The sequence below is a fragment of the Rhinopithecus bieti genome, unplaced genomic scaffold, assembly GCF_001698545.2.
Source record: "Rhinopithecus bieti isolate Rb0 unplaced genomic scaffold, ASM169854v2 scaffold_33937, whole genome shotgun sequence".
NCBI classification, from domain to species: domain Eukaryota; kingdom Metazoa; phylum Chordata; class Mammalia; order Primates; family Cercopithecidae; genus Rhinopithecus; species Rhinopithecus bieti.
The window spans coordinates 406,077-432,507 of NW_016814873.1; the positions used below are offsets into that span (position 1 = coordinate 406,077).

Below are 26,431 nucleotides of genomic sequence, written 5' to 3' on the forward strand. Positions count from 1 at the left end.
CACTGTTGGTGGGAATGTAAATTAGCTCAACCATTGTGGAAGACAGTATGGCGATTCCTCAAGGATCTAGAACCAGAAATATCATTTAACCCAGCAATCCCATTATTGGGTATATACCCAAAGGAATATAAATCATTCTACTATAAAGACACGTGCACATGTATGTTTATTGCACCACTATTTACAATAGCAAAGATTTGGAACAAACCCAAATGCCCATCAATGATAAGCTGGATAAAGAAAATGTGGTACACATACACCATGGAAGACTATGCAGCCATAAAAAGGAATGAGATCATGTCCTTTGCAGGGACATAGATGAAGCTGGAAGCCATCATCCTCAGCAAACTAACACAGGAACAGAAAACCAAGCACCGCATGTTCTCACTCATAAGTGGGAGTTGAACAATGAGAACACATGGACACAGAGAGGGCAACACCACACATCAGGGCCTGTTGGGGGTGGGAGGTAAGGGGAGGGAACTTACAGGACAAGTCAATAGGTGCAGCAGACCACCATGGCACATGTATACCTATGGAACAAACCTGCACGTTCTGCACATGTATCCTGTTTTTTTCTAGAAGAAATTTATTTTAAAAAGTGACCAGAACTCATCAATAAGCTTATCTCATCAAGATGTCAGGATTCAGGTCAATATTAAAAAATCAATAGTTTTTCTATGTCTGCAATAAACAATAGGAAATATAAATTTTAAGTGGCATGTACAATAGCTACAAAACCAAAATACTTATGCACCAATCTGATTTAAAAAGGTCAAGATACTAAATGCTACCAAACACTCTATTTAAAAAATAGGCATGAATAAATGGAAAGATAGACCATGTTCATGGTATTTTATACCCAGTATCATTAGTATGTAGATTCTCCCTGAATTGATCTATAGATCAATGGAATCCCAATCAATACTACCAGAATTGCTACAGAAATTGACAAGTCACTTCTAATATTGATTTATTTGTAAAAGCAAAAGATCTGAAATAGCTCAAAACAATGTTGAAAAGGAAGAATACAATTGAAGGTTTCACGTAACTGATTTCAAAACTGTAGTAATCAAGAAAGCTTCATATTGGTGAAAGGAAAAACACACAGATCAATGGGATAAACAGAGAGTCCAGAAACAAACCAACACAAATACGGTTAGCTGATTACAAAAAATGCAAATAACTTTAAAGCAGAAAGTGTAGTTCTTTTCAAGAAAAGGTACAAGGACAATCAGAAATTCATACGCAAAATTTTTTTAAAATCCTCATTCCTACACTGCACTACATATAAAAATTAACTCAAAATGGGTCCTGGACATAAATGTAAAACATAAAACCCAGCTTCCAAAATAAAACAGTAGAAAATCTTTGAGACTGTGGGTTAGGCATAGAAATTTTAGAAAGGCCATGAAAGGCACAATCCATGAGAGAAAAGATTGAGAAATTAGACTTCAAAACTAAAAGCTTCTGCTCTCCAAATACAATATTAAGAGAACGAGAAGACAAGCCACATACTGGCAAAAAACATTTGCAAAACATCTGACAAATAATTTTTCTTTGGGAGGCCGAGGCAGGCGGATCACAAGGTCAGGAGATCGAGACCATCCTGGCCAACGTGGTGAAACCCCGTCTCTACTAAAAATACAAAAATTAACTGGGTGTGGTGGTGTGCCCCTATAATCCCAGCTACTCGGGAGGCTGAGGGAGGAGAATTGCTTGAACCTGGGAGGCAGAGGTTGCAGTGATCCAAGATCACACCACTGCAGTCCAGCTTGGTAACAGAGCAAAACCCAACCTCAAAAAAAAAAAAAAAAAAAAAAGAATTTTCAAACAGAACTCTCAAAACTCAATAAAATGGACATGTTCCATCCAATCATAAAAACAGAGGCAACAGATTTGAACAAACAGGTCCCCAAAGATGATACATGAATGGCAAAGAAGCATATGAAAAGATGAGCAGTGTTATTAGTCACTAAGGAAATACAAAGTAAAATCACAAATGAAATGCAACTGCAAGACAAATTACTAAATAAAAATGTTATTTCAATGGCCAATGAAAACTGCTGGTGAGGCTGCAGATCACCTGAAACTTCCACTCACTTCCAGTCACTGCACAGGTGCAAAGCTGTACATACAGCTGCCTAGCAAAAGTTTGCCAGCTTCTTACACAGTGAAAACTACATTGACTGCATGACTCAGTGATCCCGCTCTTAGGTATTACACAGTCTTTACATCAATGAAGAGCAGCTCTTTTTAAATATTCAAAAATTGGACCCAAGTGTCCTTCAACAGGGAATCAATAAACTAGTCCTGGTACAACCGTCATATGGAACACTACTCGGCAGTTGACAGGAATGAGCTGTTGTGCACACAGATGGGTGAACCCCCCGTGAACCACAGTAAGTGACAGAGGCGCGTATGCTCCATAATTCCAGCCATACGACATTGTGGAAAGGGCAAAACCAGGGGACAGAAAACAGACCAAGGGCTGTCAGGGCATGGGCGTGGCGTGGGAATACACAGGTGACCACAGAGGGGCCCAAGAGAATTTGGGGGTGGTGGCTGTTCCATACCTTGACTATGCTGGTAGTTATATGACTGTGTGTTCCCAAAACTCCTGGAACTGGACACCGAGAAGGACGACTTCTACTGTGTATAAAGTATAGCTCAATTTTTAAAAAGAAGATAAAATGGCCCAAGAAGGAAAGGGTGGCATGAAGTGGAGGGCTGGGTGATTCTCCTGCTTATGAGAATTATAAAACGGAATAAAATTATTACATGTATGGAAAGCACCTATGAAGGCCCTTGAAAACTCCCAACAGAAGACAGCAACACAGGAGGAGTCGACTGTTAACAGACTTTACAGAGAGCTATGCACCTCCAGCCCTCTGCCTGGGCACACTTCACCCACCCCTGCTGCAGCTGCCAAAAACCACAGTCTTTCTGCTCAAGGCGGCAGATGACTGTGTAAGCAGCTGAGCATCTAGAACGGTGAGGGGGAAATTCTGGAAACGAGAAAGTGCAGAAAGGCTGAGATGCCCAATCTGATAGGGAAGATCCTGGCTCTCCTTAACCACAATTACATATTTGCATACATTTGCCAAAACCACCCCTCAAGTTCAAGCAGATGTAAATTATATCCTCATGCTGTTACAAAAAAAAAAAAAAATAGCTTTCTGAAGAAAAAAAGTCCCAAGATAATACACTCTGGAGCTGAACAACCGAGGTGCTGGCTGGGGCAAGCAGAGCCTATTCAAGACCAACCCAACTCCAGTCATCTCCAGAACGCAGTACAGGAATTCACCAAGCACTCTGTAGCAACACCTCACCCAACTGAAAACCACAATGCCTGGAAGCATCACCTACCCAGAAAGCAGTCACAAGCAACAAAGAAACTCAAAGATGGGCCGGGCGCAGTGGTTCATGTCTGTGATCCCAGCACTTTGAAAGGCCGAGGTGGGCAGAAGGTCAGGAGTTCGAGATCAGCCTGACCAATATGGTGAAACCCCGTCTCTACTAAAAATACAAAAAAAAAAAAAAAAAAAAACTAGCCAGGCATGGTGGTGTATGCCTGTAATCCCAGCTACTCAGGATGCTGAGGCAGGAGAGTCACTTGAACCCAGGAGGTGGAGGTTGCAGTGAGACGAGATCACGTTACTGCACTCCAGCCTGGGTGACAGTGAGAGACTTCGTCTCAAAAAAAAAAAAAAGAAAAGAAAAGAAAAGATACATCACAAGCCCACGTGTTGAAGCTTATGCACTTTGTCAATGAGGATTTCAAGAGATGGATCTCTACTCACACATTGCAGGCACTCATACAATGCGGGCACTCACACAACACAAGCGAGCTCGCTCTGTTTCCCTCCCTGCTGCAGAACAGATGTCATGTATCAGAAAGGGGTGAGGGAAGCTGCTAGAAGCACACCAATAGCAACCGTGGAGATTCCAGGGAGAAGAGAGACCCAAACACTGCAGAAAGCACAGCAGGCTGGAGCCATTTAGAACAAGACAAAACCCCAGATGCCAGCCATCCCAGAAAGTATCAAACAATGCAGCAAAGGGAGTCACAAAGTGCAAAATCATGACCGATTCATCAGGGAACAGGGCTTTACAAATGAACTGAAGGCCAGGCATGGTGGCTCACACCTGTAAACCCAGCACTTTGGGAGGCCAAGGCAGGAGGATCACTTGAGCCCAGGAGTTCAAGACCAGCCTGGGCAACGCAGCAAGACCTAATCCCTACAAAAAAAACAACAACAACAACAACAAAAATAACACCATGCCAGGCATGGTGTCACAGGCTGGTAGTACCAGCTACTGGGGAGTCTGAGGGTGCAGTACAACCCGCACTCCAGCCTGGTTGACAGAGCAAGACCCTGTCTCAAAAAATAAAAATGAAGTAATTACAGATTAATCACAGGGACATCGGATATATGAAAATTTCACTTTTGCAAAACATTGTTGCTTAAAAATGAGACAAGGGAGGCATTGCTGCATTTGCATTTTATCGCACTGTTCTCACTAAAACCATTCAATTTGGCATGCAGCATCATCCGAAGCATGTGGTAAACAATTTGTAAGTCCTAATCACCACCTCTAAAATTAAACACTAAAAACGTATTTGCAAAAACCTAATTACTTCTGTTAAAATGTCACAAAATACTCTCCGAAACATTTCACAGAAGCACTAGACTGGAAATACAGGCACAAGGTGACATATTATTTGTTGCTGTTTTTTCAAGGGTCACTGCAGCGGATGCGAGGCAGCACTAATAAAGCCCTTCTTTTGACTTTGCTTCATTTACCACTGAAGAAATAGATTCTCCAGAAACATCCACCTCCGTCACACGACTCAGTATGGCGACGAGAGAATGAAGTTGCTGGGTGTTTCCTGCTATCGACTGTCAATCCTATCCATTGTCAATTACACTCTGAGCCTTTCTCCACCACAAGGGGTCGGACTCATCAACCTGGCAGGTTTTCCCCGGTGCCAGCTGGGAGCAGCTGCTGGATTCGAATAGCACCTCTCTCCATGGTTCGCCCTACATTACCTGGACCGTTCATGCTGTTTCTGAATTAACTGTCTGAAACTTCTACTTTCTCTTGATCACACTGCCTTCTAGAGACTGGACAGAGGGTGTAAAAGGTGTCAGTTGTCATTGGCCCTGCACATGATTCTTGTGGCTGAGGGAAGGCAACATTTCACTTAGGTGAGGATATTTAGCAATTTTCTTGATTTCCAGTTATCCAGGTTATCAATAAAGGAAAAACAGAAGGTAATTCTACATACATCAATGTTCACATTCATCTCCTACTTTAGTTTATATTTCTAAGGTATAAGTAAAAATCTAGTCTTGACAAAACAGCTCTAGAAAGGAAATGTCACCAATAATTCAATAGAAGGTGCACTTTTCCTCAATCTGCATTACCACGGTTTAGGAGGCCAGAATGGGGGTAAGAGCTGGTCACAGTAAAATGTTCACTGTAAAGACTTCCTTTGTTATGAGTGCAGCACAGGTGGAAGTACTCTGAAATTATGTGAAGACCATGTCTGTTATAACAACTAATCACTCTTCCTTATACATCATGTATGCATTCAACAGAGAATTCATTTCCTTTTCTATAGTATAAAGGAAATGAGATCTTTTTAAATCAAAATGCTTACTTTTGATTATCAAAATTATTTATTGGTAAGATAAGATTTCAGTAAATATTGATGATAATGTAATAACTAGAAAAATCAAGCATAAGCATGACAAGAAAATGTTTCTAAAAAACATTTGAGAAGGAGGACTACTAGATCCTTCCTTTATGAATTGACTGTCATCTTTAAAGTGGAGCTCTTCAGAATCAGAAACCAGGAAATTAAAAGCAGGAAATGAAATAATGGGCAAGGCATGAGGCGGAATAGAAGATAGTTCTTCAACACATTAGGCACAAAGGAAGAACAAAGAAAAATAGAGCTCTTTTCTAAAAATGGAGGAAAATTTCCACTGTAGAGGCTGAAAACTAAAGAGATCCAGATCCTCATTTTAAATTTCCTGCAAATGTCAACTATCAGCCAATCACCAATTACCTTTTGAGCACCTACCCTATGACCAGGGCTCTGCAGGTCAGCATCACCGGCTACCAGGGAAATATAAGGTGTGGTCTCTGCACTCAGAGAACTTGCAGCCATACTGAGGGAATAATGAATAAATTTTAAACACATACCTCCAATTATGTTAATACAGACTAAGTTTTTCAGGATTTCAGAAGCTACCAAAGTTTGGAGTGGTTGGGATAGTTTCACAGAAGAGATCAGACTTAGGTGGGGACAATAAAGGTTTCAAACAGAGCAGTGACACAATTAAAGGGGCAAACCTGGAAGAGTCACCTCCATGCAAGGGTACATGGAGTCAGAAGAGTGTGAAACCAGGGGCTGACCTGCACCAGCCAGTGCTGAGGCTATGAGAAGGGAGAGGGAGGACGTGGTGCACTGGAAGGAGGAACCTGCGGAATGGCTGGCTGGAAACAGGTGTGCAGTGAAGGAAGGCACTGAATATCAGGCTCAGGCCTCGAGGGCTTGAGCAGCTGAGAAAACAAGGATGTGATTTATGGAGAAGAGGACGAAGGTGTCTGCTGGCTTAGCACACTGGACTTGAGATGAAGCAGCATCTTGAAATGGAAATGCAGAGGCACATAAAGTCCTAAGGTCAGACTGCATGCTGCAGAAGCTCTGCAAAAATCAAAGGCAGCAGAGGTTTCACTGAAGAGGGACTGAAATAGCATTTGGAAACAGAAGTGGGACAGACAAGACAACTGAGATTATGTTCAGAGTCTTCAGGATAAACCCACCTACAAAGTGAAGCTGTGAGGAGGAGAACCCACGAAGACAGGACGCGAGGTATGTGCTTAGGACTGGAGCCAAGATGGAGAAGCCAGCACTGAGATGTGAACAAGGGTATGTCACGCTGAGGAATGGAGGAGTTTGAGTCCAACAGATGGACAAGCAGTGTACAAAAACAAACAAACAAAAAAACCCAGAGGTTACAAGGAAAGAGTAAGTAATGAAATCATCACTGAATCCAACCATTAAAGGCGAAAGGTTATGAGAAAGAAAAACAACACGAAAATATCGGGGTAGAGCCACATCTCAAGGGGCCGATGAGAAAATAGAGAGAGTAAAATTATTATATATCAATTATCGGCATGGAAAAGCAACTGAAAGAAATCTTCACATGGAACTAGTCACAAAGCAAATGACAATAACTATTTTAGGTCAATAAATGAATATAGGCGGGGGTACAAGATGGTAGGTACATATGCTGGAAAGGCCAGGAACAGCTTTTCAAAGTGGATGACACCTCTGCTTACTGGTGAGTAGAACCAAAGTCCCAAGAGAGAAGGGAAGACTCATGACACTAACAAGGCAGCATAGACACAGGCCCAGGGACCCTTGCGAGTTGAGGAATGAAGACATTTGAAAGGAAAATGGAGATGGGTCATTTAGGAAAGAAGGGTCTAACAGTCTGTGCTCCCCCAAAATTTATGTGTTGAAATTCTAACCCCTCAAGTGATGATATTAGGGGGCTGGACCTTTGGAAGGTGATCAGGTCATGGGGCGGATCAGTCCCTTCTAGAAGAGACTCCAGAGAGTTGGTTTGCCCCTTCCACCACATGAGGACACAGGAAGAAGCCATCGTCTATTAGCCAGGAAACAAGCCCTCCCCAGACCGAGCCTGCCAGCACCCTGACCCTGGACTTCCCAGCCTCCCAAACTGGAGGGAATACATCTCTGTGGTTTATAAGCCTCCAACTCTATGGTATTCTGCTATGGCAACCTAAATGGACAAAACAAAGGGGAACTTGTTTACCTCTGGGGCTGAAAGAAGCCATCTAACTTAAAGGTTAACCACACCTGCAATGCTGAGCAAGAGGCCATGTCAACGTCTTTCCAAGGCTGAAACAGTCAAACCTACGCTGTTTGCATTTAAAGGTGCAGTATCTGACTTTCACCCCAGAGTTCAGAAAAATTGCCAGAAGGCATTGAAGGACAACCTTTATTTACTTCTAGCAACACTGGGATTGGTTAAAGAGAGATGAAAGGGATGGCATGGCAGCAGTTTATTTGGAGAGAGTGGGAAGGGGCCATCCTAGAACACACAGATTAAGATCCAGGCTACATCATCGCACTCAAACTATGCAACCGAAGTGTCTTGAACAGCATCAAGGGCTTGAGGACTAAACATGACTTTCCATGAAGGACAAACCACACTCACTTCATCTCCACACAGGAAAAACAAATGACATCTTTCCTAGGGGAATTCTTCTGAGTTGATCTCACATAGCATTTCCATCAAGAACTTAGGAACATGACGTCGGGGGGACATTGAGGTAGGAAAAACTCAGCTGAAGCCCAAGAGTTCCTGCCTCCCCTTCCAGGAAGGGTCGACAAGGACAGCTGCACCTCAAAGTGGGCTACACCCAGTAGTGTCCCGTCAGCCCAGGACTGGGCGCCCAGGAGTCCTTAGGGAGGCAGGGGTATCTGGAGAACCGTGATCAGAAAAGGAGACGCACTGAGCAGAGCTGGGTCAGCACGCACGCTGCAGGGAAAAGGAGGCAGCTCAGCCTCAGAAGAGTCGTGAGCTCCCAGTGCAGAAGCCAAGGAGCAGTTAACAGGGAGCCCACAAGCTCCGGCTCTGTGCTGGGCTCTGGGCCAGGTGGCAGCCAGGCCAAGACTCTGATGCTAAGTGGACACAGCTTTCCACAGGGATTTGATCCCTTTTGTCCTAAACATATAAATACAGCTGTCATTTTTCTACTGTTGTGTTACAGTTTCAGAGATGTTTTTCTTCTTAATTTCTGATTCATAAACATTAAGAAATGTGTTCTACTTCTAATATTTTCTCTTGTCATTTCTCAAACAATGACAACAGCTAATGATGACCGAGTTCTTCCTTTGTGCCTGGCACTCACCATGGATTCATCTTATGCACCCCTCCCAGTAGCCCTTCAGGGTGCTGTCACCCTTGCAGAAGAATGAGAAAGCCATGGCCTGGGACAGGTTACGTACTTAGGTCACACAGCCAAGGAGCAGCACAGACCTGCTCTCGCCCTGCTCTGCAACACCTCTGTCCACAACCTGGTACTCTAGGATATCAGCAGGAGCTTGAGGAACTCCTCCTTCAATGAGTCCTGCTGGGATGCAAGACCGTTGCTGAAAGTGAACTGTTTTTGTTCTGTGAACGTAAATGCTATCACCACCATCCTCATCTCATGCACAACTTCCCAAAAGGTGGTCATGGATTCCTGGGGGTCTGTAGAACCTTCCAGGGATCAGTGAGGTCGAAACTATGCTCATGATAGTACTAAGAGTCATTTGCCTCTTTCCCTGTGTGGCATTTGCACTGATGCTACAAAAACAATGGCAGGTAAAGCTATGGGCACCTGAGGACTAATCAAAGCCCCTGCTCCCAGCCGTACTCACTGCCACCAAATCACTCACTTCAACACACTTGCAGCGTTTGAGAAAATGCCAATGTCACCTCAAATGTCCTTCATGAAGGAATGAAAATTATGAATGTTATTAAACACTGACCTTGAGCACATGACCTTTGTAATATCCTGTGTAAGAAAAAGAGAAGAACTCATGAAGCACTTCTGGTATGCATTGAAGCCAACAATCATCTCAAGAAAAAGCACTAATGTGATTGTGCACATTGCAAGCTGAACTAGACACTTGTCTCATGGAACTACTTCACTTGAAAGAATAAGTAACCTACAAACTATAATTACTAATTCTTGGGTGGTTGGCAGGCATTTTCTCAGAATGAAGCTGTTATGTTCACAAAAGCAACTGAGAGTATTTGGGTTGAGCAATAAAATTTGAGCATTCAAAAAACTTCAAATTTTCAAAACATGCATGTGTGTTTGACAGTGTCCCAATACTAAAAGTCTTTTCTAAAGATGTTGATGAAAATATTAATGCATGTGATTTTTTAAATATTGTATAATTAAATGTGTCATACATTTGCATAACTCATTGAACATTTGCATAACTCAGTGAACCAGTATTTTCCAAATGACCAATGCATCATGCTGCAAAATACTGCATGGGTAAAAATGCATTCAAAGTGCAGAATATAATAATAGATTTTAATGTAACAGGGAATAAAAAGTTCATTGATATGGGTTCTGATTCCATATTGTAACTAACCTTTAAGAAACTATCACTTGTCAAGTTTTGGTGTGGTACCGAATAATATCCACAATTATCAACAAAGTCTATGAAAATATTCCTCTCTTTTTCAAGTATATATTTACGTGAGATTTTTATATATCACAAGCAAAATAGAAAGATTACATTAAAATATGCTTCAAGCCCCCTTGCCCATGACCTGGCCTCTACCCCCACATCCACCACCTTTCTGCACAGCCTCTTGTCTCTGAGGAAAGCAGCAGTCTAGATGCAGTGACCTGGTCTACACCTTGCTGCGTCTCACTGTGTCTGAACCCGGTACAGAGTGTGGCATGCCTGATAGGCACTGGATGCCTGCTATTTGGATTTAAAGCATTTCTATTGTAAGAGAGAAATGACTGAACATTTTAAAAGTACAGTATTGATATTAGCAAAGAAATGCTTCCATTTCCCCTCCACTCATACAAAAGCACTGGAGAGGAATAATTTCCAGTGGTGTTTCTGGCTCAGAATTGTAAGATCCCACAGACTCAGTCCATTCTGCTGATGGACGGCGGGACAGGGAGCCAGCCCGTCTGGCACAGGCGCATTTGTCAGCTGCAGGTGCACAGAGTATGTGACACATATTTGGACAGCAGTGACAAAGTCATGTGGCAAGAACGCTGCACAGGCTTCAGGTGCACAAGGCAGCACTGAAGGACGTTTAGGAGCATTTTTGCCCATCCCAACTATACAGATGGCTTGTTAAGTTCATATGCAATCTGTGCCTACAATATTTACCAATTTGTGAAATGTATTCTTAAGTGTAAGTCAAGGTGTAAATTTGCATTTGGGTATTCTACAACTTTTTTTAAGGCCTGTCTTTTTCTACTTATTTATTTACAAGCAGAAAATGTGAGTTTGTATTTATGGAACTCTTTTTTGCAACGCCATGGATGCCCCTCCTTCAAAGATCAATGAAGACAAATCCTGAAGATGAACAAACAAGAAACAAATGCCTTGCCTTAAACGGAAAGTATATGGCCTTATGGATGGAATCTCCATGCAATCTGAACAGTGAATCTCAGTTCAGAATCATAAATCCCAGCTGCTTCTCACACTGCCTTTCTCTTGGGGAAAAGCTGCCGGGTTCCCTGAAGATATGAAGAAAAAAGGCCCCTGAACAATCTCATTTATCAATTCAAAGTGCCTGTGGACTTTCAAGCCCCTTTCATCTTCACATTTGATTTTCTTTCCTTAAATTACTCATCGGAGAAGACACATTTTTCTCCAAAATATGGCTGTCAATTTAGGGTAACCAAGTAATAAATTCCCCTAAAAGTACCTTCGCAGAGTGTGGTGTAGGCAGCCAATAAGGATTTCTCATTAAGCCTTCCCAGAAATGAAAATTTGAAATGTTACTTTTTGTGTCCAAAATTTATATTTACAACCATGTCTATGTTACCAAAACCTAAACTCCAGCTTGTTTGGTACCTTGTAGAAACATCATAAATTGACTATATGTACAATTATAATTTGAAATAATTCATATATTTTAAAAGTTACAGATAGCATCTCTGTAACTCATGGGGAAAACCAAGGAATACAATAAAATGCTTTCTTTTTGTGACTACAATGGCTTGTGCGTTATGTGGTCATATTTTAATAAACACCCACCAACCTGAGGCCAAGAGAAGTGGGACAAGGGGCCACTCGTGGAGAACAGAAATGGAATCTGAAGCTCCAGACGCCAGGGACTGGATGCACAGCTCAGAGAAGACCATCCAGCTGAACTAGCAGGGACTGTCTCTGCTTTCTCTGGGGCCTATTCCTGCTGCTTAGGCATTACAAGGCAGGCATCAACTTCTAGGAACTACTTTAATGTCCTCTCACCTCATGGGAGATACCTACACTGACACTTTTAATTAAGAGTTTGCTCACAGCAAAATCCCATCGCTGTTCTTTGTCTAGGTCATAGCAGATGTCCCAAAGTAAGAATTTTGTCTATCTGCTTAAAACCAATTTTCTGTAACAGATAATATTGTGGATAACTGGTGAATTTTTAAAAACATGAACTAATAAATGAATGACCAAACAAAGGCTACTGAGGAATTGGGTGCTTCCTGAACACCCACTTCATCTCATCTCCTTTCCTTTTCACTGTCAAGGTCAAAAATAAGTTAGAACATATCAGAGGGGCAGAGAATGCCCTGAGGCGGTGTGTCATGAGAGCACTGCCTGGATCCTGCAGTCTGACCAGAGGGCAGCTTGGAGGGGAAGACATTCTGCCAGCAGGAGGGGAGGAAGGTGCTAGCCCAGCCTTGGCATGACGCCCAGGCCACTGCAACCACCACAGTGCTGGAGAGGCATGAGGGTCATCAGGCCCCCAGGGGAGCTGGGAAGCAAATCCAAGTCCACTGGGGAGAGGGAAAGAGGATGAGAATTTGAGTCCTCAGCCTAGCAACCAGGAGGAAAGTAGGGAAGCTTCCAAGATGGAAGGCAATGTGATGAAAACTGACCTGCATCCGCTGATCTTTGTTCACTTGCTACCTCTCCAGGCTAGACTGGAACAATTTCATTTCCTTCTTCAGGACCCAAGTTGTGATTTCTAAAATTGTCATGAATACAACAAAAGTGTTTCCATGGAGCCCACCATATGAAAAGGCAGATTGGTTCATCCGTGACTGTCTCTTATAAAACGCCAATGCAATACCTTGTGTTTTATTAATGAAGAGCATTGCCCAGAGCATCTTTTCCGTTTTTAAGTGAAAATCTTTCTTCTATTATTTGAGTCCAAATGAATCCCCTATGTAGAGAGGGATAGAAGGATCCAAGTTTTCTACTTCTAGAACGACATAATTTTTTTTTTTTTTTTTTGAGATGGAGTCTCGCTCTGTTGCCCAGGCTGGAGTGCAGTGGTGCGATCTCGGCTCACTGCAAGCTCCGCCTCCTGGGTTCATGCCATTCTGCTGCCTCAGCCTCCTGAGTAGCTGGGACTACAGGCACCCGCCACCACGCCTGGCTAATTTTTTTTTTATATTTTTAGTAGAGACGGGGTTTCACTGTGTTAGCCAGGATGGTCTCGATCTCCTGACCTCGTGATCCACCCGCCTTGGCCTCCCAAAGTGCTGGGATTACAGGCGTGAGCCACCGCACCCAGCCTAGAATCACATAATTTTCTAAAAGTTTCATTGCTTAATATTTTACCACAAACCCACTTAGTATTACTGATGACCTTACACTTCCATTTTTGAGACTCCAATGTTGATCGCTATTGACCTTGTCTCTTAAAGAAGCAATAAAAGACTTAGCTGTGGTGATGGAGTGGTATCAACATAATAAAGAGAAAAAACAGTAAAGATACTGGGCAGGCAATGAATTTTAAAAATCAATTAATGAATCAATGCCATTTTCATTTTGTCACAAAAATCCTGAGTCAGAGACAATGCTGGATCCTGATTTTATTGGCATTTCTGGCAATGTTAATTAAATGAAAACCCTCCACTGATTGACTGAGAAAGCACACAAGGAAGGGAGATGACTGTTATGGATTTGTGGATGCACGTTACTTCAGTAAGATGCTGAAACGGTGTTTTCATCAGTAGCTGCAGGCGATGGAAAATGGCTGATGTTCTGAGCTTAGCACGTCTTAAGCATGTTAAATCATTTAAATATTGTTTATATCAATTGATATAAACCACTACTTCGATCTTTTAAAGAGGCTGCACTGTTTTATCACTTGTCTAATAGCTAGTAGCACATCAACTACTCACTTTTTTCACCTGATCTCATCTGGGGCATTCTGGGTAAACACTGGCAGAAGGCGCACAGTTTCTCAGCTTCCGCAGAGCACCCAAACGAGGAGCCTCCTTGGGAAGACCTATCTCCTTCAAGACCCTTCATCAGTCTGGTGGATTTCAATCCTCAATGAATTTCTAAGCACACTATGATTTGGGGTGCAGTCATAAAGACAAGAAGATTAAAAGCAAAATAGACATGATTCTCTTTTTGTTGTAGGCAAATAAGCACACAGCAGCACATAACGTTAATCAATCATAGATAACTCCTGTTCTATAACTACTGTTCTGAAGTTACCCACTGTGTTCTATTTTCTTATGTTCTTGTCATTCTGACTCCACCCAAAGTCAAGAATTTCCTAGTTTTCAACAACATGAACTATCAAAGCCTAAAAGCTACAAGAGGATCAAATCTCTCTTTCTTTAATGCTAGAAGGCCCAGGCTTAGTTAGTTAAATTTTGAGCAGTGAGTACCCCTGGACAGGGAAGGAGGAGACATAGAAGCAGAGGATGTGCTCCATACATACAGAAATGAGCATTTAATAGGAAAAAAATTAACCATCCAATGGAGAGTTGTTGAAAACTTGAATGCAAACACAAAATCACTTGGGGGATAATTGGAAAAAGGCGAAGTATTTGGAAATGACATGATTATAACAGCACGCTTCCTGAAGGCTGAGAGCATTAAGAGATGACCAGAATGGTTAATTGCTTCTTGAAAGAGGTGACTCACAGAACAATTAGAGGCATGGCATTAGAAAAAGAGTGAAGGATCAAGTCATAAATATAAATAAATACAGTATAAAGTTGAGCAACGATGAGAATTGGTACCATTTACTGTAAGGCATTTCTTCAAGAGAAGCACAGGAGCCAGTCCTCAGTTCAAAGGAAGTCTGGAAATCAGGGCAGGAAAAGGGTCTCTGGATTCCACATGGAGTTTTGTGTGGTGCTTGGCAGTTTTTCACTCTTGTTTCTCCAAAAGGCTAAAATATAAATGTTTCAAGCGTAGACAAAACCCACTATTTTTCTATCACATTGAAAACATTTGGCCAGGCAGAGTGGCTCACGTCTGTAATCCCAGCACTTTGGGAGGCCGAGGTGGGTGGATCACTTGAGATCAGGAGTTCGAGATCAACCTGGCCAACATGGTGAAACCCTCTCTACTAAAACTACAAGAAAAAAAAAAAAAAAAAGTTAGCTGTGTGTGGTGGCACGCGTGCCACGCCTGTAATCCCAGCTACTCAGTTAGCTGAAGCATAAGATCTTTTGAACGTGGGAGGCGGAGCTTGCAAGTGACAGAGGAAGACCCTGTCTCAGAAAAAGAAAGAGAGAGACAAAGGGTTTGGGGGAGGAAGGGAGGGAAGGCAGGAAGAGAGGAAGGGAGGAAGGGAGGGAAGGAAGAGAAGAAAAGAAGGAAGGAAGGGAAACAGAAGAAAGGAAGGAAAACATTTAACAAAGGATGTTAACAGGCTTTGAATGTTGCCTCCAACATGCATTTAAAAGGACTTTGCTTTGATATGATCATGCATAACACTGTCATGAAACTTACAAAGTACTCCTTTAAAAGGTGATAGATAGACCATTTCACAAATCGATGACTATAAATACTAAAAATCTTAGGTACTTTTTTTTAACTAATAGCACATTTATTGTTGATCAAAATTATACTTGATTTTTGAAGCCTTTGGGAAAAAAAGATCACAATTATCTTCTCATACACGTTGCACCTGGCACTTGTCACTACAGCATCCTGTCATGCTGCTTGGCCATCAGAAGTGATCGATATGTTCATATTACAATCCATGATGCAAAAACACAAAATGAAAACAGCAAACTGCACACCCGGTGTATTCGGAATGTTCTTTGTTACTGTCATATTTCAGAAAGTTACTATGTGTCCAATACAGGATGGAAGTAGAAGAGTTCAACACCTAGATTCATGATTTAAAATTGTAGTTTACATTTTAAAATCTATCAGTGGATAAATTATTCAATCTGTTTACTTTTCTTCTCTGAAATCTATTTCTCACTATCGTCAAAAAAAATAGCCAATGAGAAATCAAACTGAACATTTGTTGCTGAAGAAAAAATGAAACTTCCTTTTTAAATTCTGATTTGAGATCAAATACTCAGAGCAGATGACATCCAGGAAGCCACACTTGCAACACAGCTCTGGGAAGATTCCTCCTAAGTCCATGATGCCTGCTTTGTTGTTGCTGTTTTTAAAGTGAATGGCAGCTCTGCTCAAAAACATTTAAATCTATTTCAAATAAATAAAATCAACATTCTGAAGTATACTGAGAAAAAACCTAAAATATTGAAAATATCCTCAATACTGATTCATAGTATTTCTTAAAATCGAATTTTCTATTATTTGACAAGTTCTGACCCTCTCAATACTCTACACAAAAAGTAACCTTAAAATAGAAAACAGTCCTGAAGATCATGCACAAAAGTGAGAACAGACTCTGAGCAGAGGAATTCAGGGTTTTCAATTCCTCATTTTTTTCTTATCTGCATTTTCTAATAAGTCTACAACCAACATAAATTGTTTATAGTTTAACAAAGTATTAAGTTTTAAACTAGTGTGAGGTATCAGAGGAAAAAATTTCATTTAAAAATAGAATTAATAGGCCGGGCACGGTGGCTCACGCCTGTAATCCCAGCACTTTGGGAGGCCGAGGTGGGCAGATCACGAGGTCAGGAGATCGAGACCATCCTGGCTAACATGGTGAAACGCCGTCTCTACTAAAAATACAAAAAGTTAGCCCGCGTGGTGGTGGGCACCTGTAGTCCCAGCTACTTGGGAGGCTGAGGCAGGAGAATCGCTTGAACCCGGGAGGCAGAGCTTGCAGTGAGCCGAGATAGTGCCACTGCACTCCAGCCTGGGCGACAGAGAGAGATTCTGTTTCAAAAATAAATAAATTATATATAATGTCTATTGTAAGGCATTGCGCATGCCTGACGCTGAGAAAAGTGCAAATATGAGTAAAATCTCATTCCTTCTTTCAAAGACTTTAGACCTTCATTGGAGTCATGATTAAATTACAGAATAATAGTAACAACAGTAGATAGCATTTATCCCCAGACCACTGAGTAAGGCACTTTTAAATACTTACATTGCGTTTGGTAAAATATTCCCTTTAAAAGAGTAACATGTATGTCAAACAAGTGATAAATGCTCCAAAGAATTACTTGGCATTCAAACCAGATACGATTTATGCTTACAGGGACATCGCGATGAACACACATTATTGTTTCCCAATCATGTGCGCTTAGGTTGGCTGTAGAGAGTTCCAGAGGATGGAATGCCACATAACAAAATGGATCACACTGATTTTAACAAGGGAGTTAAGAGTGGGGAAAACCAAGTGTCTAATTTCAAGCTAAAGAACAAAAACTTTCATTATCTAGCTCAAATACAAATAATATAAACACCATTTTAAACAGAGATATGCTACACTTTTCAGGAACTTTCCAAACCATTGTCTCATTGATTCTTGAAAAGTAAAGTAAGCAAACCTATAAACATGTAAAATGATTGTTGACTGAATCAATCAAGTTACTTAAGAAAGGACACCTAGCAAGTTAGTGGGAAAGCTAAAACAGGAATTTAGTGCTCTTCCAGCCACAAGGCTGCCTGCACATCCACACAGAGGCTCCATACATGGGCGGAACACATCCACACCAGAGGCTCCATGCATGGGCAGGACACACCCACACGAGAGGCTCCGAGCACCGGGGGACACACCCACACCAGAGGCTTCGTGCCCAGGCAGGACACACCCACATGAAAGGCTCCATGCACTGGGGGACACACCCACACCAGAGGCTCCATGTATGGGCAGGACACACCCACATGAAAGGCTCCCTGCACAGGCGGGACACATCTGCAGGAGAGGCTCACTGCACAATCGGGACACACCCACACCAGAGGCTCCCTGCATGGGCAGGACACAACTCACACGTGTTCCCCTCCCCCATAATATGGTCAGGAATATTTTGCAAGTCAGCTATTGCTAATAATAAGAATAAAAGTAGTAATGCTAAGCAGACTTTACGCATATTCTCTCCTGGAGGTTGATTTTGTTATAAACAAGTGGACAGATAAACTTTGAATAGAGGAGGAAACTGAGGCAATCAGGTTTTAAGGAGTGTTCCCGAAGCCACACATCTGGCAGGTACTGGAGCAGTCAAAGCCAGGCGGAGCCGGTTTAAGTCCCCAAGGTGTGCAGACACTGGCTTTGGTTAGGTTAACCTCTCCAAGTGTCATCACTCAAGGATCACATCCTTTGCGGAGTGCTGAGGAGTCTAGGAAAACTACAGACTAAATAAATGAAACTTGGCGGGGCGCGGTGGCTCAAGCCTGTAATCCCAGCACTTTGGGAGGCCGAGACGGGCGGATCACGAGGTCAGGAGATCGAGACCATCCTGGCTAACACGGTGAAACTCCGTCTCTACTTAAAACTACAAAAAAAAAAAAAAAACTAGCCGGGCGAGGTGGTGGCGCCTGTAGTCCCAGCTACCCGGGAGGCTGAGGCAGGAGAATGGCGTGAACCCAGGAGGCGGAGCTTGCAGTGAGCTGAGATCCAGCCACAGCACTCCAGCCTGGGTGACAGAGCGGGACTCCGTCTCAAATAAATAAATAAATAAATAAATAAATAAACAAATAAATAAATAAATGAAACTTGACACACTCAAACAAAAATCACTATCATCACTTAGTCATCTACCAACTTAGGATGAGAACTCAGTCCTGCTGAGGACAGAGCTGTCGCTGACGGCAGGGAGAGCAGCGCTTCTAGAGGGAAGCACCTTCCGCTGCCCGGTGGGGTCTGCTGCCAGGTGTGGTCCCCGGCCCAGTTACACATCCACTTTCCCCAGAGCTGTGAGTCCCCTACTCCCTTGTGCTCGCCAGGCAAGCACATTCATCCTTAGCTTCACGGCTGGTGTCTGAAGGTGCAGCTTTTATGACTGCCTGGAAAACCTAAGTGAGTGACTACAGGTGTAGCTGGCAGATAATTCACACGTGTTTTCCAGGTTTTCCAGGCAGTCATAAACGCTGCACCTTCAGACGCCAGCCACGCACTGCCTTAGAGCACTTTTCACTCCTGGTTCTTCCTTGCCTTTCCCAAGGATCCATCCACCTAAGTGAAAGGCCGTGATTTGCTTCTTTTCCTCCAAGTTGGTTTTCTAACTCTGGAAAACAGAGCTACGGTGTATGACAGAGGCAAAGAAGTTACATTCCTAAACAGCACCTGACAAGATTTGGGGATCCATGGATTCTCTTGTTAGGTCTGTCTTCAGAGTAGAAACAGCAAAACTACAGTATTTGTTGTTGATACAAACCTTTCTTTCAACATCTTCACAAAGCATCTTCTTCATCCTAGAATTAAAAAGTAAATATAGGAATCAGCTATCGCAAGAAGGATGTTGTAAAATAAATCCTTAATCTCCCCCGCCTCTACTCAGCTTCTCGGGGAGGTCAAATTCTTTCTCATAAACATCATTCAGGAGCTTGGCGTAAAGCCTCAAGCCTCATCCTCACGATCGACTCGTGGCTCTGTTCCTCCTACTTCCTTCCATTTTGTTTCCCATTCTAAATTCTTTGTTTTTATGTACATCTTTTTGATCATTCTTATGCAAAAGGCAGCATGTCATACCTGTATTCCCTGTGGCACTCTGATTTTTTTTTACTTAATATAACATCTTAGAGCTCCCATCCTTCAGCTGTATGCGTCTATCTAATTATTTTCACAGCTGTATTGTATCCCATTCCACTGGTAAAACACCAGTTAATCAACCAACCCTGTGGATGAGCATTGCATTTGTTTCTATTAATAGTCATAAATATACTGTAATAGATTAATATTTGTATATTAACATAACGTGCACAGGATGCTCTTGGAGGAAGAGAAAATCATCACCCCAAAATCAGAGTCCATCTCCCTCTCCCTCTTCCTGTCCTTCTCTCTCTTTATTGAATGTTAATATAACAAATATTAATAGTTGTTAATATATTTGTAAGATATTCCTATCATAATAATGGTTTAAAAATGTGCGGAAGATATTCCTAGCTATGATAATAATGGTTTAAGAAAAGTAAGGGTTTAATTTTAACAGAAAGAGAAAAAACTCTTTTCCAAAGGCTGCATTGATTCATACACGACCCTAAGAAGCATTGCTGCTTTTCTGCATCTATATTAACATAAAAATATAGTATTCAATTACCTGAAGGAGGGATGTTGTAAAACAAATCCCTAATCTGGATTTATTAAGCACTGGACATCATCAATCTGATTTAACAACAAAAAAACCTCATTTTTATTATCTGCATTGCTTTAAGTAGGAATGATATGGACATATTTCCTCATGTCTTCTGGAAATCTGTATTCTTCTCTGTGAATTTCCTGTTTGTCTTCTTTGCCTTTCTTTTTACTGGGCTTTGGGTTAATGATTTATGAGACTTGTGTAAATCAAGAACATTTGATTTGTACTGCAAATACTTTCTTCCTTATTTTGTTTAGCTTTTGACTTCATGAAATTTTCCAAAGAGAAAAGTTTGATTTTCATGTAGATAAACACTAAGGCTTTGGAGATAATTACTTCTGACATAGCCTTTTGAGACTCACTGAATATCCACCTTCATCTTTAGTCCCCTCTTCTGGGGCCACGCTCAGCTCCTGCTTGGCCACACTCCAGCCTCAGGCCAGAGGCCTTGCGATGCCCCACACTGCCTCCACTGCCGCACACTGGTCACCTAATATCTTCCAGAGTCTCTATCAAACTCAAGATCAGTTATTCCCATGTGCAAGGTGATATGAAAGGCACTAAAATGACACTAAAATGAATTAAGTCGAGACTCTTCCTTCAGAAAACGTGAATCACTCAGAAGAGACAGTAGATGTTCACAAACAGCTCTAACTAAAGCCAAATCGTGCTTTGGATGGCGTAGAAAGGACAAACAAAATACCAGTGGAGGTTAGCGGAGGAAGAGATGCTCCCTGAAGAAGGATCCAGAGAGCTGTAAGGACGACGCTGGCTCTGCAGCAAGCCCTGGAAGTGGGTGAGAGCTGGAAAGGCAGAGGTGCAGCAGGCATCGGGCACAGCACCAGAGAGGCCTGAACGTGCACAGGATGCTCTTGGAGGAAGAGAAAATCATCACCCCAAAATCAGAGTCAATGTCCTGCTCCCTCTTCCTGTCTCTCTCTCTCTTTATTGAATACACAAAATTACCCATGACATTTTTATACAGCTTTTTCAAAAGTAGGAAACACCTAAATACTATTAAAAAGGTTGATAACAAGGAATCAGAGAAAAACCTGAGCGCCATGATACCCGACCACTCCTATGCATAACCCTTCTCTAAAGCATCCCTCAGAGCTGGCTACAGACCCCCCGGAGATACTCTCAAGGATAGGAAGCTCGTGGCATCCTTGGAGAGAGCGCTGTGTACGTGGCCCATGGATATATTTTTTTGGCATTGCCATTCATACTTTCCATCTTGCTTTGGAAAGGGATCAAACCTTTTCAAAACCATTACACACTGCTTTACAAACTTCGCAGGCAGCATAAATTAAAAAGTGCTGCTTGCACATAAGATGTTTTAGAACCAATGAGTCCAAACAAATCAAGCACTAAGAACTGGAGAAGGCTGGGCGAGGTGGCTAACTCCTGTAATCCCAGCACTTTGGGAGGCCAAGGCGGGTGGATCATGAGGTCAGGAGATCGAGACCATCCTGGCTAACACAGTGAAACCCCGTCTCTACTAAAATACAAAACTTGGCCGGGCGTGGTGGTGGGCGCCTGTAGTCCCAGCTGCTCGGGAGGCTGAGGCAGGAGAATGGCGTGAACCCGGGAGGCGCAGCTTGCAGTGAGCCGAGATCACGCCACTGCACTCCAGCGTGGGCAACAGAGCAAGACTCCATCTTAAAAAAAATAAAAAAGAACTGGAGAAAATCCCAGTGTTCCAATGTTAATAACATTCCATTTTTAAGGATGAAAAAATGTTATTACAGTGCCCAGTATCGTCAGAATTGTCATATGTATAATTAACACGTTTAAAGTACTCTGAGGATGAGGAAGTGTCATCCAAAAGCACAGTTCTATTTTTGCTTTTGATTGCTCCCACTTCTATGCTATTGACATACATAATTGTAAAATACATGCACCCTGGGCTGCGGCGTGAGCAGGATCCCATCATAATACTTGCATCTGAATAGCTCCTTCAGGCTGTTGTTTTAAGTGCTCCAAATGACAACACCGTTGGGGCTAGGCAAAGCACGGAACAGGGAGTTAGCACAGGACGGGGAGCTGGCACAGAGTGTCGGTGTGAGGAGATGAAAAGTTGTCGGAACTAAGACAGTGGCTGTGCAACACGGAGAACATGATTAAAGCGACTGAACTGCACATTGAAAATGGTTAAATGGCAAATCGTGTTTTTATATGTTACCACAAAAATCGTTTGTATTTTACCACAAAAATAACACATCTTTGCGATCAAACATCAGAAATATTTTCTATATATAGTAGTAGTAGTTATTTTTCTTTCCAGACAGGGTCTCTCTCTGTCACCCAGGCTGGAGTGGAGTGGCACAATTGTAGCTCACTGCAGCCTCAACCTCCTGGGCTCAAGTGATCCTCTCACCTCGGCCTCCCAAGGAGCTGGGACTGCAGGTGCACACCACTGCATCTGGCTACCTTTTTTTGTTTTGCTAATTTTTTGTAGAAACAGGGTCTCACTATGTTTCCCAGGCTGGTCTCAAACTCCTGGCCTCAAACGATTCTCCTGCCTTAGCCGCCCAAATTGCTAGGATTACAGGCATGAGCCTCTGTGCCTGAACAATACGTATTTATAAATAAAGTTTATAATATGTCTTCTTACAACTTTGCAAGGTAATTAGCATTTTACTCCAGGATTACATATTTAAGTAACTTCATCAGAGGCAACTGAAAGCAAATCCACAGATATTTATTAAACACCTACAGTATATAAGACGCTGAATGACATGTAAGATGACAGGGCACAACCTCGGTCTTTGAGGAGGTCAAGCCAGCAATCCTATGCCTAAAACTTTTAATATAATCAATATCAAATAAATGTCATATGATTAATTTGTCACATGAACGTATAAATGAAATGTCAGGTGAACTACAGTTCATTGACAGCAGGGTTAGCTCACTGTGGCCTATTGGCCAGGAAGGGCTAATTGAGTCCTGCTTCTTTTTAATTGTTATTACAGCTATTATAATGCATATAAAATGCTTGCTCTTCTTGAGCCCTCAAAAACATGGGCCAAATTTTAGGGCCAATTACCTTCAACCCCATGGGTTACTCACATCAACAAAGCTTTGTTTCAGTCATATTAGAAGCAAAGACGGAGCTGTTAGAACTGAAACACTTGAGCCATCCTGCACCCCTGGAAGCAGTAGGTAACGCCAACCAAGCAGCGGTATCTACGAGGGACACAGTGTGAAGCCTGATACAGAAAATGCCTCTTCTGGGAAGTTACATATAACCAACATGGTTCACTGGAAGAAGAAAACACAGCCTTTGAAATCGCTCAAAACAGGGTTCCAGTCCAAGCCCCATCACCTCCTGCGTGACACCGACAAGCTACCTAAACTCCCCATCTCGTTGTTTTTAATCTTGTTTATTCTGCCTTCCTTAGAGAGCGACTGTGCGGTGGAGACGGGGCCAGGTACATGGGAGCGGCTGCGCAGTGCCTGGTGCACGGTGAAGCTCGGGATGCCTTCGTGTGCTCCCCAGCCCTCCCTGTCCTGTCTCCCGTCATTAATGCTTGGGCAAAAGAGCCAAGGTCTGGCTGTCCCTATCACCTTTTTCCCCAGCAGCTTAGATCCTTGGCCCAGATACCTAAGGTCTAGGTGCTTGGGTTTGCCATTGAATTCCAGTGATAGTGCTTACATTAAGAAAGACATTTTGATTCACTCTAAGAAATTAAATCTGCTACTGGCTGTTAGCAAGTCACTAATAGGCATGGATGCCCTCAGCAGCCTGAGTAGATTTCCATAACAAGTCAGTTAAGCACAGATGACAAATTCAACCACCAGTGTGCACAAGGCATTGAGGAGAGAGCATAGACTCACTGCAGTCAGAGGGCCTAGGTTGTATCACTATTGAAACATACCATTTGCGTAATAGCACTCTCTCCTCGAGGGTAAGTAAGAAGGTAAGCCAGTGGCTTGTTTGCCCTTCTTAGCCTGATGCGCTGAGACAAACGTCTGCGTTCTCATTCCTGCTCTCAGAACATACCCTTACCCTTGACAGAGGATGCCAAAGAAATAAAAAACTGTCTTTGCTCTTCATCGAACAGTCTTCCCTACTCATCCAGATATAGACAGGATACCTTTCCACAACTATCCAGGAATATAAGGAAGGAAGAATGAGCTGTTTAACAAGTGTATCCTCTCTGACTGTCTGTTTTAGATCAGAAGCTGCTTTGGTGTTTTCTAAAAAAACCTGAACTAACTTCCTGAGGACCCATATCTCTTCCAACAGACACCTGTTCCAAGTTGTGTCAAGCACCGGGGGTGACCTGCGTGGCTCCAGCACCCATGCACAAGCTTCCTAGGGGTCACTCCTCCCCTTTCTTCGAAGTGGCAGCCAGGAAGCTGCAGGGCAACTTTAAGAGCAAAAAACAAAAACAAAAAAGTGACTCCTGGCAGGGCGGCGAGTGTCCCCGTCTGTTTACAGCCCTGGAGGATAGACTCAGATTGCATCTCTCAGACTTAATGAATCCGGGAGCTCATTACACGGCCTCCTGTGTGATGATCAATTTACACAGCTTCCTGACTGTGGCCAAACTTAAAACAAGAGATTACTTTGAAACAAAATAAAGATCCAGAGACAGAACTCTGAAAACGAAGTCCTCAAAGTCTACTTCTTAGCTAAAAATGGAGCATTTAAAGTAAATTCTGTTTTCCCGATACACGTACTTTATGCGGATGATAAGTTGCATAATCTCATACAGGACCACAGGCACACGCTCCCTGCAGGGAGGAAGTTTCCAGGACATCCAAATAGGAAGAAGAGAGAGTGAGAATCCACACTGCCAAGCATCCCGTGCTGGCTTCCACTGCCATCTGCACACGAGCACTGCACACCCTCACCCTTGTGCTCCCCGGAGGGACTGGCTACTGACACCACACCGCGAACCACGCCAGTCAGTGCTCCAGGTGTCCACTCCACACAGCCACCTGCACACCTGCTGCCTTCCTTCACCTCCCTGGACGTTCACTGCTAAAAGTACATCTTGAAACTTCCTGGGGAAAAAGTTTTTAGGTTTGTGACTAGAAGTACAGTGGAAAGTAATTAGGACAAGTGTAGATGCAATTAAAATGACTCGTGTAACTGTCTGGCACAGGAAACAAGATCATGTCCACAGCTGCCTAGGAAATGCCTTCGCTTCCAATTCCATGCTGGCTTGTGCTTTGGTACCAACTCGTGATCTTGGATCCTTTCACCACCAAACGTAAGCTCTGTTCAGCGTGTTAGGTGCCTTAGATCCAGGCCATTAAACACAAAATAAAATGAACTCACCTTGTTGCCCTCAAAATCAGGGGTGTTCTCATGTATCTCTTCATCTTCTTTAACTATCTCAGATTGTCTCTGGGGAGAAAATACACCACATTTTATCAACTGCTTATGTCGAATTCCTTTAAAAAATCAGAGAGCACGTGAAATAGTGTGACCTTCTAGACCACTTCTACAGGTAGAGCTGGGGAAGTCACTGCAGTTTCTCCCAATACAGAATGGCATCCACTCCGCATTTTTGCGTTTGGCTCCACCAGCAAAACGTCAACCTGCTTGGTAAAATTGCTGGAGAAACCTCTTTCTTATAAGGAGTGGCGTGGGTGCTCCAGAGGCCTCTGGTCAGCAGGTGCTTTTGTAATTCTTGGGGCACCATAAGGACCCCACCCAGGGCCCTCTGCTCCCTGATCAGCAGACGCCCTCCACAGCCTGCCTGACCTCACTCCTCATACAGCAATGGGTTCTCACTCTCCATGGTTATTTCCTAGTTTTCATGGCATACTGGCAGAAGACAAGGATCTGTCCTAATCTGTGTCCTGGAGCCTCTCTCTGCTCTTGGGGAGAAGAATGTGGTTCTGTGGCCAAAGAAAAGACTCTCCGGGACAAACTTCCTTTATATTTCTGTAGCAGTCAGGACAGGCTGACGAGGCTGCAATAACAAGCCAACCAAGTATGTGTGCTGCACTGTGGCTGGCCAGGGGGGTCCTGTCCCCACAGCCACTCAGGAAACCCACTGATGGAGGCCCCGGCGCCTCCTGCTTCCTGATTGCAAAGGAAGAGAAGATGCAGTGTGGGAAATCACACTGGCTCTTCATGCACCTGCCTGGAACCACTCACATGTCTCAGGGAAGGCAGGTGGCATGGCCACCCTGAGTCAAAGTGGGTAGAGAAGTGCATTCTCTTTTTTTTTTTTTTTTTTTT

General features: G+C 42.9%; 1 protein-coding gene across 4 annotated transcripts in view; it reads right to left on the reverse strand.

Annotated features, from left to right (window-relative positions):
* The window catches only part of DCDC2C (doublecortin domain containing 2C), a 143,827-nt gene that overhangs the window by 33,325 nt on the left and 84,071 nt on the right, over positions 1 to 26,431 (reverse strand). For all 4 annotated transcript variants that reach the window (XR_001881541.1, XM_017852464.1, XM_017852466.1 and 1 more), the window contains 2 exons: positions 25,520 to 25,588; positions 19,309 to 19,345 (listed from right to left, as the gene is read on the reverse strand). Coding sequence is in view for 3 of the 4 variants with exons in the window: in XM_017852464.1 (XP_017707953.1) it covers positions 19,325 to 19,345; positions 25,520 to 25,588 (90 nt within the window). In the remaining variant the exon portion in view is untranslated. The remainder of the gene's footprint in view (positions 1 to 19,308; positions 19,346 to 25,519; positions 25,589 to 26,431) is intronic.